Genomic DNA, 13,815 nt, shown 5'->3' with positions numbered 1-13,815 from the left:
CTTGCAGGGAACCGAAACTACGTGAGTTGTAGGCTTCCCCTCTGGATACATAACCCCCCCCCCCCCCCTGGTGATGATATCTGTGGTCGCCGTAGGTGCATCCCGCTGCAGCCGGGACGCGCCGCCGGCAGCGCCAGCAGCGTCGGCCAGCAGAAGCTCTCCAAGATCGAGACGCTACGGCTGGCGTGCAACTACATCGCAGCGCTGTCGCTCACTCTGTCGGAGGGCCGGCCCTTGGACGGCGGCCGCCTGGCGGCGCTGCTATCGCGTGGCCTCAGCCAGGCCACGGCCAACCTCCTCGCCAGCGGCCAGGTCAGGCGGTGAAGCGACGCTGTTTCCCGGGTCACTTACCTTCTTCTCCCGCCATTCATACTATTTGAAGGCTCGTGCCTCTTAATAGTAATAATTACCTCATTTCACTAAATTAAACAGGAATATTTAGCACTCACAAAAGCAAAGCTTTTGTGTGAGTGCGTCTAGTCACTTTAACCCACATGTGGTATTTTGACTATTTTTAAAATGTGTAACAATTGACAAATAAAAATAACTTAAGACAACTTACATAATGTTTTACAAAGTTATAATTTACAAACTTTAACTATTTTACACTAGTGTTTTATATCTGCAATCGATAGATTTTGACGAGAGTTGACGATTGAAACTCAAAAGAACGTCGTAGCTTCTCCGAGTCAAAAGATATACTAAATGGAAATCTCGAAACGCAGCAAAATGACCTCAAAATGGCGGCGCTTCCCCCTCCACCGCGCGCGATGCGTCACGTTCCTCACTTAACGTACCAATAATGTGGTCGTCGGTCCCGTAACTTGCAGGGCGACAGTCTGCGCGCACTGCCGAGCAGTTGGGACCCCCCGCGGCCAGCCGGTCTACCAGCAGCAACAGCAGCAGCAGCAGCAGTGCTGCCAACCAGCCGGCGGCCGCGGCTGGAACCAGTGGAGCTGGGGCGACGGCACCGTCGCGTCCTGCACGGGACCGCCTCGAGAGGGCTGGGCCTTCTGAAGGCGTGCTTCCCGCGGTGCTGTTCACGGGTCCTTCTCCCCCCTTTCCCCACTAGGCTCTGTCTCATCTCCACACTGTTAGAAAATACAGTACATTTACGGACTTTGTAACCAAGACCTTCCCTGAGATAAACGAACAACCCGTGCTCCAAACTTCCGAGTTCCGCGCTCCACTACTGTAAACAAGGAAGCGCAAGGAAGAAGGTAGACATACCAAGACCACTCTTTGTGGATTCGTGTTCAATGTGAGTGAAATCGTTAGCCGTTAATTTAAGAAAATGACAGTTAGGTTGACGGAAGAACCCTGGATAATTTGCAACCAAAGCATTATTCGTCAAACTGAGGTGATAATTTTCAACAATGTACTGATGGGGTCGTAGCTTCTGGGCAGTACCTACCACGCCATTTGAATAGGCCTGTTGGAAAACACCACATCTCCATTTTACTTTACTGTCTCGCTTTATTGTATGAATGGTGATGAAGACTAATATGTTCCCTGTGATAAGGTCATTTATATATCACTTCTACCCCCTTCAAACATGCATTAGCCACATTAAATTTCTTTCATTTGAGACTGTGACATCTCCCGAGAAATTCTTTTCTTTTTGTTCTCCGGAGAAATATTGTTTGGAGGAGAAATGACCTTGTCCAACGGACCGATTTGTAAACGTTACCGTTGACACTGTCGGCTGGATGAATTTTAGCGTCTGATTTGCCTGATAATATGATGTGTACATAGTAAAACAGTGAAAATAGTAGACTGTCACAGGGCCGTAACTAGGAGATTCGTTAGGGGGGGGCAAAGCTTAATTTGCCGCCCCCTTCTTACCAACATTATAAAATACCCTTTTTCGTTAGAAGCGGTGGTTGAAATGATACCATTCACTTATACATAATTGAGAACTTTTATTTATCAAGTATACTAATTGGAAAACTAATACAATTACATTTTTATTATAATGAAGTAGACTGTTATCAAACTATTGTTTATTGTTTGCACAACAGTGAAAATTAATGTCTTACCAATAAGTTTATTAAGTACTCAAATTACATAAGGAACATGTGCTTCTGAATTAAGTATAATATTGTATTGATAACCATACAAAGAAATTCAGTTCAAAATTTAATTTTTCGAGCATGATTAGCTGCAAAAGTGTTAATAATATCATCAAAATTGATCAAAGCAGCTCGTTTGTGTTCAATAGATATAAATAATACTTAGATTTGTTAATCTCTGCTGGCCCATCGTGCTTCTCAAATAGCTTTTAATAAGTTTAAGTTTACTAAATCTTCTTTCACCTGACGCAATTGTAACTGGAAGGGTGAAAAACATTCTCAGAGCAGTAGTAATGTTAGGATGTGCCTCCTCCAATTTAATTTTGTAGATAAGGCTCAACATTGTTGATGCTGTAGCATCTTTTAATTCATAGTCTACTGTTAATGCATGGTGCTTAATACTTTCAATTTCAAATACGAATTCTTCTTTGTTAAGATCGGCCCTGTGTTTCCTAATTCTGCTGCTTTGACTTTTAAATCTTCTACTTCCATTTTATGAATTTGAACACCACTAAAAAATCCAAACTTATTGTTAATGTTCTCCAAAGCCTTAAACCTGTTACTCAGTTCCATAATTAATCTGTCAATGACTTTCAACATTACATTTGGACATACGCCATTGCTAAGCACTTTTTCTGTAAGAAAACTAAAAAATAAAATAAATAAATAAATAAGTAAAAATAACCAAAAGACAAAAAGCACAAATTAAGCAAAAAAATTGCTGTTGTCAACAGAATATAAACACCACAAAATATTCCGTAACAGGAATATGGTCAACAAACAAAGAAAAACAAAGAAAAATGTACTAAGAGAACGAAAAAAATAACCACAAATCATCATGACACAAAAATATTGAACCCAAAAAAAATTCAGCACAATGGTTGAAACGAGACAAAAACACGACAAAACGAAAAGACGAAACAAACACAATAGTTTTTCCAAAACAGAAACAAGCGACGTTTCGGGAACTGCTATCTGCTCCCGTCCTCAGGCAGAGACGCACATGGTACGAAAACACAGTAGCGACTGAGTAGGGGATGGTAAAATGAGGGTATTTATCAGAGAAAGGGCTACATCTTGCTCAGCCAAGTGATCACCCGCGAAACGGGTCCTTGAGATACCAGCTCTCATCGCAGTGGTTTTACTCACTCCAGACCACGAATTATGGTAATACTTGTTTCTTAGAGTGAAGTAACGCATTTGGAGTACGAATATATTTACAAATTATGCATAATCAAGTTAAATAGAATTTCTTAATTCCTTGGCTAACATATTGGTTGCGATATGTACACTTTCAAAACTTTTTTTAATGACTAGAATCAAGTTGTTTTAGTGAACCACTTTTAATATTTTGCCGCCCCCTGATATTTGCCGCCCGGGGCACATGCCCCCCATGCCCCCCCTTAGTTCCGGCCCTGCCTTAACATACAATACAGGCCAGTGCTAATACACTCAAAAAACTTAAATTTCGATATACAGGTTATCGAGAATGATTGCCGGGATTCCAGTGTTAAAATGTTCAGAAAAGAATAAAGTATTACAATTAGCTGAGTACACATTGTTATCAACACAATTTTGGCTATGGTAAAAGTCTAGATGATATTCAGTCGCCTGCCATGTATTCTGAATCATGTCCACAGTTGAAAGTGTTAATTGTTGCAGCCCTATCTTTACGGTGCTGGATGTTATTTATGTTCTCAGTATCTGTAATGTTTTTCATGTATCGCCACAGACAGTGACCTTGTGTAACCGTGAGGTTTAAAACACATATATGGGCTGTGAGACTAGTGTGGGGTGGCCCGTGGCAACACGTGGTTCATTCCACAAAAAGCTCAACAGTTTATATTGCAGTAGGCTGAACTGAAATTGGTGGTCGCAGTGCAATGAAAGTGGCAACGTTTCGATCCACAAGAAAACCATCCAGAACGCAAAGCTATAAATGAGTGACTGTATGAGTTCATAAAATAATCACGCAGCTTTTTGTCTCTCGTTCGGTTTAATTTTAATGCAGCAGCGGAATTTTGTAAGCACAAGTCTTCAAGATTTTTTTTTGCAAACATGTTGGATTTTTGGAATTCCTAATGCTTAACTTTCGCAAACAGTTGATTTGTTTGGGCAGGATTGACATAAGTGTTCGTTCGTCGGCCAGAATATTATTTGTTTTAAAAATTCCTCAAAAATGTTTACAACCACAGATTCACAGCTTTGTCTTCTGGAGATTATTTTTTCTCGCGGGTGCAAAAGTTGCCACTTCCGTTGCACTGTGGCAACAAATTTCCGTTTAACATATCACAACACAAACTGAGTCTCCTGTTGGACCTGTAGATAGAAAATGTGTGACAAATCCTAGCATCCTATTGTTCAAAAAAATTTTTTTTTCTGTTAAACGATGTATTTCCTTTTGTTATTGTTTATTATTGTGGACTCTCTCTCCTTACCCGTAAAAAAAAAAAAGTTCAAATCTTCTAAAATGCATTCCCTGCCGTTTCGAGGGCACCAGGGGCGTAGCCAGGGGGGGGAGGGTTCAGGGGTTCAACCCCCCCCCCCCCCCTTAGCACCAAATCTTTAATTAATTTCTTATTCATCACTCAAACAATTTTCATATTAAAATTAATAAAATTTTTACCATTACAATATTTAAATTTAAGTACCGAAAACTGCTAAAAAAAGCACTATTTTACACCTTAAAATCCAAATTTTCCCGGGGAGGACCCCCCGCTTTAATTCGGGGGGGCCATGCTTCTTAACACCCCCCATACACAAATCCTGGCTACGCCACTGGAGGGCACACACTACCTTAGTTCAACTACCTGAAACTGGATGGCCACTATCTGCAGCTGCTGCAATGTACAATGTAAATGCAAGACATTTGTAGTCTTGTTACAGTGTAACATTTGATGTATCATAAAAATGTACAGATGTGTACAATAAAAATGATTATACCATTTTGCCTTACATTTAGCTAACTGTATGTTGTGGCTCACAACCCACTACACTGGGTCGTGGGGCACGTTCCCACACACTGCCAGGGTTGCGTCTCTCCTATATAACTGCCACAGATTGTCAAAAATGCACAAAGAAATGGGTACATTAACCACTCCTGACTTTCGAGTCTTAGTGTGTGAGCAATACACAATATAAACAATCCTCAAGGAAAAATTATGTTCCAAATTTTTTTATGTCGCGAGTAGGTGATCGCAGCCATAAATATAAATACAGGCATAAAATTATAAAGCATTTTATTATGCTCCCAAAAGAAATCGTTAAGCCAAATCATCACAATCGCTGTACAATAACAGTGAGCTTATGTCATACCTCAGCCCAACATCGAAAATCATTTATGAAAAATTAATTTTTGTTACAAATTACATGCGTGCCAAATACCCTACATATAATCATTTATTAAACCGAACAAAAAACAAATACTTTACTAAAGACACTAAATATGAATCGTACTATTGTTACGGGAACAAAAAGCTTGATAAAAAATACAATATTTAAAAGTGAGGCAGTTTCTCAACTGTCTACATCATTTTTGCACTCAAGAAAAAAAATTTAAATTGAGCTTAGAATTTACTCATACAAATGCCAAAGAATAAATATGGTAAAAACTAATGCTATTCTATACCTATTTTACATTAGTCCCACTAGTGGTATAGTTTCTGTGCACATTATACTACTTCGTAAGGGGGCAAACTAGGCAGTTTATTCCTAACACAAGCTCACTGGACGTGTTCAAGTTTAACGAGTTTACCCAAGGCTCAGTTACACTGGGCGACATAGGCTCAATGCATTCAGTATCATGCCGTCAGGATGAAGAGATTGGATACCTACATGATATGGAACTTTTATCAAAAAAGTTTATAAAGAGAGACAGTTTCCATTGGAATAGATCTAGATGACTGATCATCAGTGCTGAAACTACGATTTTATTTGGGGGGAGAAGGTCGTGGATGAGAATAAGACAGGGCAGGTGGTTCCATGATGATAGTGCTACATGTTACACCACTGCCTGTCGCAAAATAACTTCTGTTACGTTTGAATTTTGAATTCAAAAACAAAACATGCTACATGTTACACCACTGCCTGTCGCAAAATAACTTCTGTTACGTTTGAATTTTGAATTCAAAAACAAAACATTTGCAGAGTCTTTAAAACATACACAGCAAGAATTATGTAATCACCCAGCTATGTCTTTAAAGAGCTTTTCAGTATGTATTTCCATATTGTTTCTGGAAGAATGGGTGATGAAGGGGAGGGGTTTCTATCCTGTACCATGTAGACATTCAAACTACAGGCCTGGAGCCTGCTTTCCAAAATTATTGTGATTAAATGACATTTTCACAAAATTAAGATTGACATATATGTGTGTGTGACTTATTATCAATTAACGTTTTCCTCCTTCAAAAGTCTGGGTCATTAACACTTGACACTTCATGTCATCTACAGCAATATTGGTACCACGGGGGCAAAAAACAGAATCAAAGACTCTCAAGATGTATAAAATACTTTAATTTTAAAATCAATTACATTTAATTAGTGTATTCAAGATGTCACCGCGATCCTTGTGGCACGGCATCCAATATTTGCAATTTTTTGCACGAGTGGTCCCAAAGGGATGACATCTTCTCGTGCAATAACAACTTATGTCTCATTTGAGCTTTTCAGAAATTAAAATTAAACACGGGATCACACATTTGAGGCAAAAAATGTTCTGCTTAGATTCAGCTGCAAGTATGTTTCACATACACAAAATAAAAGTTGTTTCGTCACCTTCCACAAAATGCAAAGATACACTTGGTATCGGGCATCAGATATTGCATCCATAAAATCTTTTAGCAAGTACTTTTACAAGAATTTGTTTTTCTGAAGTAGGTGGCTGCTTTGAAATCAAATTAAAAAAGTAATTTAAACATTTACTGCACTAAGTAAAATAGATTGTAGGCACTAATAAAACATTTTTTATTAATAATTTGGAAATGATAAAAGTCTAAATATTTCTCTTAAAGTAACTGAAGATGTATTGCAACAATATCGCAGAACTCAAAATGTTGCAAGTATTAACACACTTGTAGTTGATTCAGAGATCAGCTATTTCACAGAATTATGTTAAATTAAAAATATGCTTTAAAAAAAATATAGAAACAATAAATCAAAGTGTTTTTCAGAAAATCAGCAGCTGAACCATTATGTCACAAATTTTGCTTCGTGTAAGCAGCCTTTGAATTTTCTGCAAAGAAGATATTTCCTGACCCATAGCAAAAAAAATGTTAATCACACCCATAAATTCATAAATTGAACTAGGTACCTTTATTTTTTTTCCAAACATTTCTTCAAACAGCTAAACTGAATAACCTACAATGTTTTCCTCTGTATTACAATTGAGCAACTTGTTGATGGAGACACAAACCAGAAAAAAAAAAAAAAAAAAAATTTACATTAAAAACTGAAAAAGTAAACAATGCAATGTCTCCATCATTTCTGAAGGTACGGCACGGATGCAACAGTTTGAAAATGGACTGCTGGACCCAATAAGATCCGCTAGCTACACTGGGGAAAAAAAATTGTTCAGATTGTTGACATGTCGCACCACCATTAGACAAAATATAAAAATATCTTTTAAACATATCATTAGAACAGTAGGAATATTTAAATACAAGAAATTTTGCTAAACAAGTAATACATAAAATAGACAATACAGTGCGAGTGAATAAAAATAAGCGCAATGTTCCTTGTGATGACAGAAACTAAACAAAAGTAAAGACCAATATCTCAGTTATCGGGAAGAATAAATAGATACATATAATTTACCCAAGTAACTGCTACATTTTTCCTCTTCCAACACTTAACTACTAATTGAACCTTCAAAAACAGCTGTTCCGTCCACCAGAAACACTGTTTAAACAATATGTAGTTTATATGCAACATCTACATTACTTCTACAGAAACATGGAATGATTTGTAAAAATGTTTTGCCATCAAAAATTGTTTTTTCTCAAAAAAGTTCTTTATATAAGCATAATATATTTTTTAAAATCACATTTAACAGGCATGCTTCATACATTTTGATTAAGAAAATTAATAAATTGTATTGGTTTACAATATGCACATTTTCAAAAGCAGACTTTCATGTATGTACACGTTTTTATAACACAACCAAATTCAACAGTGGATGATCTGTATTTTCAGACTTTTTTCTTTCGAATTTAATTACTTCAATGCCAAATTTGATGTTTTTTTTAATTTATTTTTATCACAAGACAGTTTCAGATTCACAATGATATTATTGTATGACAGAATCATCTTTGTGACAACATTATTGACTATGAGTTCCTAGCAAGAAAATTGAGCAAACTGAATGGCAAGTCTAACATAATAACTGTGACGGTTCCTTAGCATTTTTTTTATGAGTTCTGCCTCATCAAAATTATTATTTCCTGATAGTTTCTGTTTTCACATTATATACTTTATTTCAATATATTTTGTTTCTCTTGGTGGTAAGCGTCCGTGAACTTCAAAAGAATTGAAACTGTTATGTGAGAAAAGTATACGTATTGATAATTAAAACTGTTCATATGTTGAGGGGTAAACCAACCCCATGAAAATTGCTTCTGCTGCAAATCCCATTCAAACCTCCCCCAAATATTTTCCACTGCTAAATATTCATACATACATATTTCTTTCAACGCTGCTATTGAGTGAAGACCTTCACCGCAGTCAGATTTGTAAAATAGAAAAACTGGTAATAAATATCATGGCACATACATTGTATATGAAGCTTTCATGCTAGAAACACATTTGTAAACTATTTACAGCAGCAAACAACTCCGTCACCACAAACCAGTCTCCAAGCTCACCGTACTTGTCACCTGCACATCATGGTGCCACGGTGACGGAAAAAGTCGTAGCATCGAAACACAAAGATGCTATTGGTCCACCAACTGCATTCTTTGAATCACGAGAGCAGCTATGCTAGCCAAAAAACACTTACAAAAGTGAACACATTCAGTTACTACACACTTTTAGGATTGAATGAAACACGCAGCGAACACGGACTCTCAGACTTCCCGGTTTGGCGATGCGTGACACGGCACGTTCACGCAAGTGCAAACGAACTGTGTGGTGAAAGGCTTGACCTCTTAACAAGATATATAACATCATGCAATTTATATAATAACACCTAACATATTTACACAACCAAAGCCCAACGCAAAACTCCACATTGACATCCATATTTCCAGTGATCATGCCGCAGACGTCAACCACAAAACACCAAGGTCTAAAAGTCACCGTAAAGTAATATGCAAGTGTCTTTCAAACGGCACGTTGAAAGTCTCCACAAGGACAACGTATTGCACTGGTTTGGGAAGTCTGGAGACCAGATCGGTTAGAACGGACTGCAATTGCTTCCTTGCCTGAGCAGACAGTGTAAACAATATTTGATTTTCGAACAAAAAAAAAACATATTACTACCTCATTCCTCTACAATCGTGAGTCTTGTTCCCTTGTTCACAACAGCATTTAAAATTATAGAAAGTGAAAAACAACTCTAAAAAAATGCAGACAAATAAAACTTATGATTGTTTGCACTATTTGTGGGTACTATAAGTGTTGAACCAAGTGAAATTAATAATTCTGATAGTGCTCATCACGAGCAAAAACTGCAAATTAATGAAGAAACAGCTATGCTCACTTCAAGGGATTTTTTTTTTTACACAACAAATATTTATACACGATGTTCATAACACATAAGTGTTATGGCCCACTTAAAAATTGGTTTAATATTTATAGGGTTTAACATTAGCCCATCATGCACGGAGGATTAAGGCGACAGGACCTCCCAAGACCGCCGCTTCGAACCACCAGGGACACCGACGTGATGCACATACAGTTGAGTCGTGCCGGGTGGCAGGGATCAAACCCGCTTGAGCGCTGGGCCTTGTGTCGGGCGTCAAGAGCTCGCGCCGGGCAGGAGGCGAAAGTTTACACTGTCGGGCGAGGCGAGATCAGCGTGTGATGGCAGCAAGATGACGGCTGTTTTCCCCAAGCACAGCCCATAGAGATTGCAGACGTAAGCACAGGGATCTCTCTATTCCTCTTCAGAACTGCTGCTCACGAGAGAGGTATCGAAAGATGTTCCCGTTTTCCTTCCTTCCTTCTTCTTCTTTGTGGTGCAGGTCATCATGAATCAATCACGCACAAGAAGACAGGTGCAGCATGAACAGTGAAGATTTTCATAGTAACAGCTACGCTATATGATGAAAGTTAATTTTTTTTTTCTCAATCTTTTTTATGTTTTGTTTTTGGACCCCAGTGAACGGTGCGGGGCGGGTGGGAGGGGAGAGGGGTGGCCCCGGCTTACAGCCTCTCCGTGACGAAGCTCTTAACGTGCGTGCGGAAAGCATCCCGCCTGACGGCGTACGAGAGCAGAATCCCCAAAGCAACCAACACCATCGCCAGAGCATTCACAACTATCCCCTCCTCGGGCATGGTGGCGTAGTCACTGCAAGCACACCAAGACACAGGGGGACAAGGTTAGTGGCGCGCCTGAGATGCGCCCCTCGCCACACACAGTCACACACCTCTCCAGAAGTCAGGACGCTTGGGTCACCGTGCTGTTGTGAAACCAGGAGTTACTGCTGCCCACCCGATGGTACGGTCATCACTTCAGACATTTCCCTTACAGCAGGCAAGTACATACAGGCAGGGGTGTATCATCCCCCCTGCCCCCTTCCAACAAAAAAAAACTAAAATGAAAATCTCCGTATGCTAATGAGTGTAGGGTTATGTATTCATAAGCATTCCAGTATGGATAGCTGGAGGTTCCAGTCAAACGTCATATCACAGGTAGCTTATGTAAGAATGACATTTGTTTTTTTTTAAATAAATGAATCTAATGGTTTCCTTGACTTCAAGATAAAACAACATTTGCTGTAAGGGTAAAAAAAAAAGAAACAAGCAACGATAACAGAAGGTTTCACTTTTCTAATGGTTGAAAACATTTCAAACTGATTAGTGATTATGTAATAAGTATTTACACAGTACTATTAGAAATGAAAATCAGCTATAAGAAATTAAAACACATGCACTATGTACATCACATGCAATGCATCACTAATCCTCATTCTACAGACTAATGCAGAAGTACACAGGCAGGTTTTAGTAAAATAGTAGTCTAAGATAAAGCATCTTTATCTTTGTTTCTCTCAAAATAATATGTTTAGCAAGACGAAATGAATGCTTGGATGATAAACCTATAGATAACACAAAATAATAAGTTATAGTTTGTGAAAAAAAATAGAAATAAATAAAAGAGAATATTATTCAGTTAATATTGAGTTATCTGTGTGAGCTGTAGCATGCATGTTTGATTTAGTAATTCAAAAAGCAGTAAACCAAAATTTTGCATTATCTTGGTTTTTTCCAGTGGATGCTCAGCTCATGTTTAACCTCCTGCCTGTGGATGAAGTCTCTGCATTCTCAGGAGCATCTGCTGTGTTGTAATCAGACGCAGTTACACTTTTCTACACATTTGAAAATCGCTAAGTTGGGAAGCAAGTTGTTTGGGATCTCCAGGGTAATTGGAAGGTCCCGTCAACTTAAGCTATCCTGCAAACAACCATGCCACTTAAATCTTCACTTTCAATACATTAAAAAATAAAAACATTTTAAGCACTCATATCTTGAATGCCACCCTGTAGGGGCTATAGTGTAACTGAAATAAAATACAGTAGACTCTCGATTAACCGAGGTTCCATGTTATCTAGCTGATTTGAAACGCAATTACCAGCAAAGACTGTAGAAACGTTTGCTTGAGTACCTAGGGGTTCCCAAACTTTTTCAGTTTGTGACGCACTTACAGGTTTAGTATTTTGTCGCGGCGCCCTACCTAGTCAAAATATGTGTACAATGACAAAAAAAGATAATAAAGTTATTTTTTATGACACATTAGCACAGAATTGAAAACAACTACAATCTGAGGCTCACATACCACAAACTGAGGTTCACACAGGTCCATATATTATAACTGACACACAAGAATATATTATTAAAGAAAATACTAAAAACTTCAATGGAAAGTTAATCAATGTGACGTGTGAGCTTGGTGATCTCATTTCCGAATACACCTCGAGTGTGAGTACTGGCAAACGCAGCAAGTGGTGCATGCAGTGCGCGCGATTTAAATGGTTTATTGCGAATATAAGTAAAGTTTCCGGAGAAGAGAAAACAGGAGCGCCTCGCGGCACCTCTGTTTACCCTCCACAGCGCCCCAGGGTGCCGCAGCACACTTTGCGAACCTCTGACCTAGAAAATGATCCAACTGCTGTTGAAAGCCTAAAGAAAATTTAACTCAAAGATGCCATTTACTGGTTGGGCGAATCATGGTGTGACGTGCAAGAATCCACACTGGATAAAAGCTGGGAAAAAACATCACCCCGAAAAATGATACCACTAGGCCAGCTTAAAACCACAACCATTTTCTTATTCCATTCGTGCTATCCGAGATTTATCATATCCAAGGCTCTTTTCGGTCCACATTAACTTGGTTAGTAGAGACTCTACTGTAATAGATTTTAAGTCACCTAAATAAAATAGTCAGTAAATTATTCTCTTGGCTGTCTTAAGTCATGAACAATAAAAAACAATAAATATAGCAGATTAAAAAAAAAAAGCTTGAAAAGCTATCATTTAAGCTTTTGGCAGCCTGCAATTCGGATACAAAATCTGAAAAAATAAACTTTGTCAAAGATTCATTAATTCGGAAAGTTACAAAAGTTCGACTCCTGTGACATAAGTTATAAAATTATTTGCTTCTTTCCAAAAATACAGGCTTCTTTCTTCTTTCACTCATTCTCAGCACTCCTGGAATCATTCATTACTTCTTGCATTGTCATGGGTCTGTCCAGGTGTGGATATAAAGTATCTTATCCTCAACAAGCTACTTGGAGGTTGCCTAAAGGTCACAAAAGTCACTAAAAGTAACGAAACTGAAGGAGTAGTCACATAATGTGCCGAAATAAATGTTAATGGTGCTGGAAGCCACAAAACTTTAATTTCCAGCAGCCTTTCGATAATTTGTACATATTATTTGACGTTTGGTTCTACTTCATAGTTACACATTAAGTATAAATAGATAGAGAACATCCAATTATGTGGCAATGATCCCTAAAAATGTTTTAGTTTTATGACATAAAAATCAGCACGTTTCCTGCAAATAGTAGCCTAGATCTATTTTGTACTACATTTTATTTGCTTTATTTGCTGTTATACCTAACAGTTGTAAGAAAATTTTATTAAAAGGTCCTGAAAAAGTCCTGAAATTGCTTCAAGACATACTATTTGTAGACACCCTGGTTTGGAGCTATGTTATAGTTGGCAGCATTATGCAGAAACAGTATTAATACAGTGCACATTTCACACAAAGTTACTTTTACTCTGAGTTCAGATAAACGTGGTCTGGGTTTGATTTCAGGTGGGGACCAACTCCGAAATTTTCACAAGTGTGAAACGAGTTTAACATAATCGTGGGCTAGTGGATTTTCTTGGGGTAGTCTGTTTCTTCTGCTAATGATTCATTCTCATTTAATCACCCCTCATTGTCTCTAATGACCTTGATTTAGAAATTGTGCTAAGCTCACTCATTCATTCAGTTCTAAAACCAAGTTGCATAATTTTTTTAAGTCCAATAATCAATTGATTATGTTACTACATGAAAACAAAAATAAAATGATAAATAATGGAA

At 38.1% G+C, this 13,815-nt stretch overlaps 1 protein-coding gene across 2 annotated transcripts in view; it reads right to left on the bottom strand.

Annotated features, from left to right (window-relative positions):
* Nucleotides 1-6,566: 6,566 nt before the first annotated feature.
* LOC134536844 (plasma membrane ascorbate-dependent reductase CYBRD1) overlaps nucleotides 6,567-13,815 on the bottom strand; it is a 168,892-nt gene continuing 161,643 nt past the window's right edge. For both annotated transcript variants that reach the window (XM_063376855.1, XM_063376857.1), the window contains exon 5: nucleotides 6,567-10,575. In XM_063376855.1, the coding sequence (XP_063232925.1) occupies nucleotides 10,431-10,575 (145 nt within the window). In that variant the 3' untranslated portion in view covers nucleotides 6,567-10,430. The remainder of the gene's footprint in view (nucleotides 10,576-13,815) is intronic.

The sequence above is a fragment of the Bacillus rossius genome, chromosome 11 (assembly GCF_032445375.1).
Source record: "Bacillus rossius redtenbacheri isolate Brsri chromosome 11, Brsri_v3, whole genome shotgun sequence".
Classification (NCBI taxonomy): domain Eukaryota; kingdom Metazoa; phylum Arthropoda; class Insecta; order Phasmatodea; family Bacillidae; genus Bacillus; species Bacillus rossius.
The sequence above is the reverse complement of the archived record's forward strand: the minus strand, read 5'-3'. Positions and strand labels throughout refer to the sequence as shown.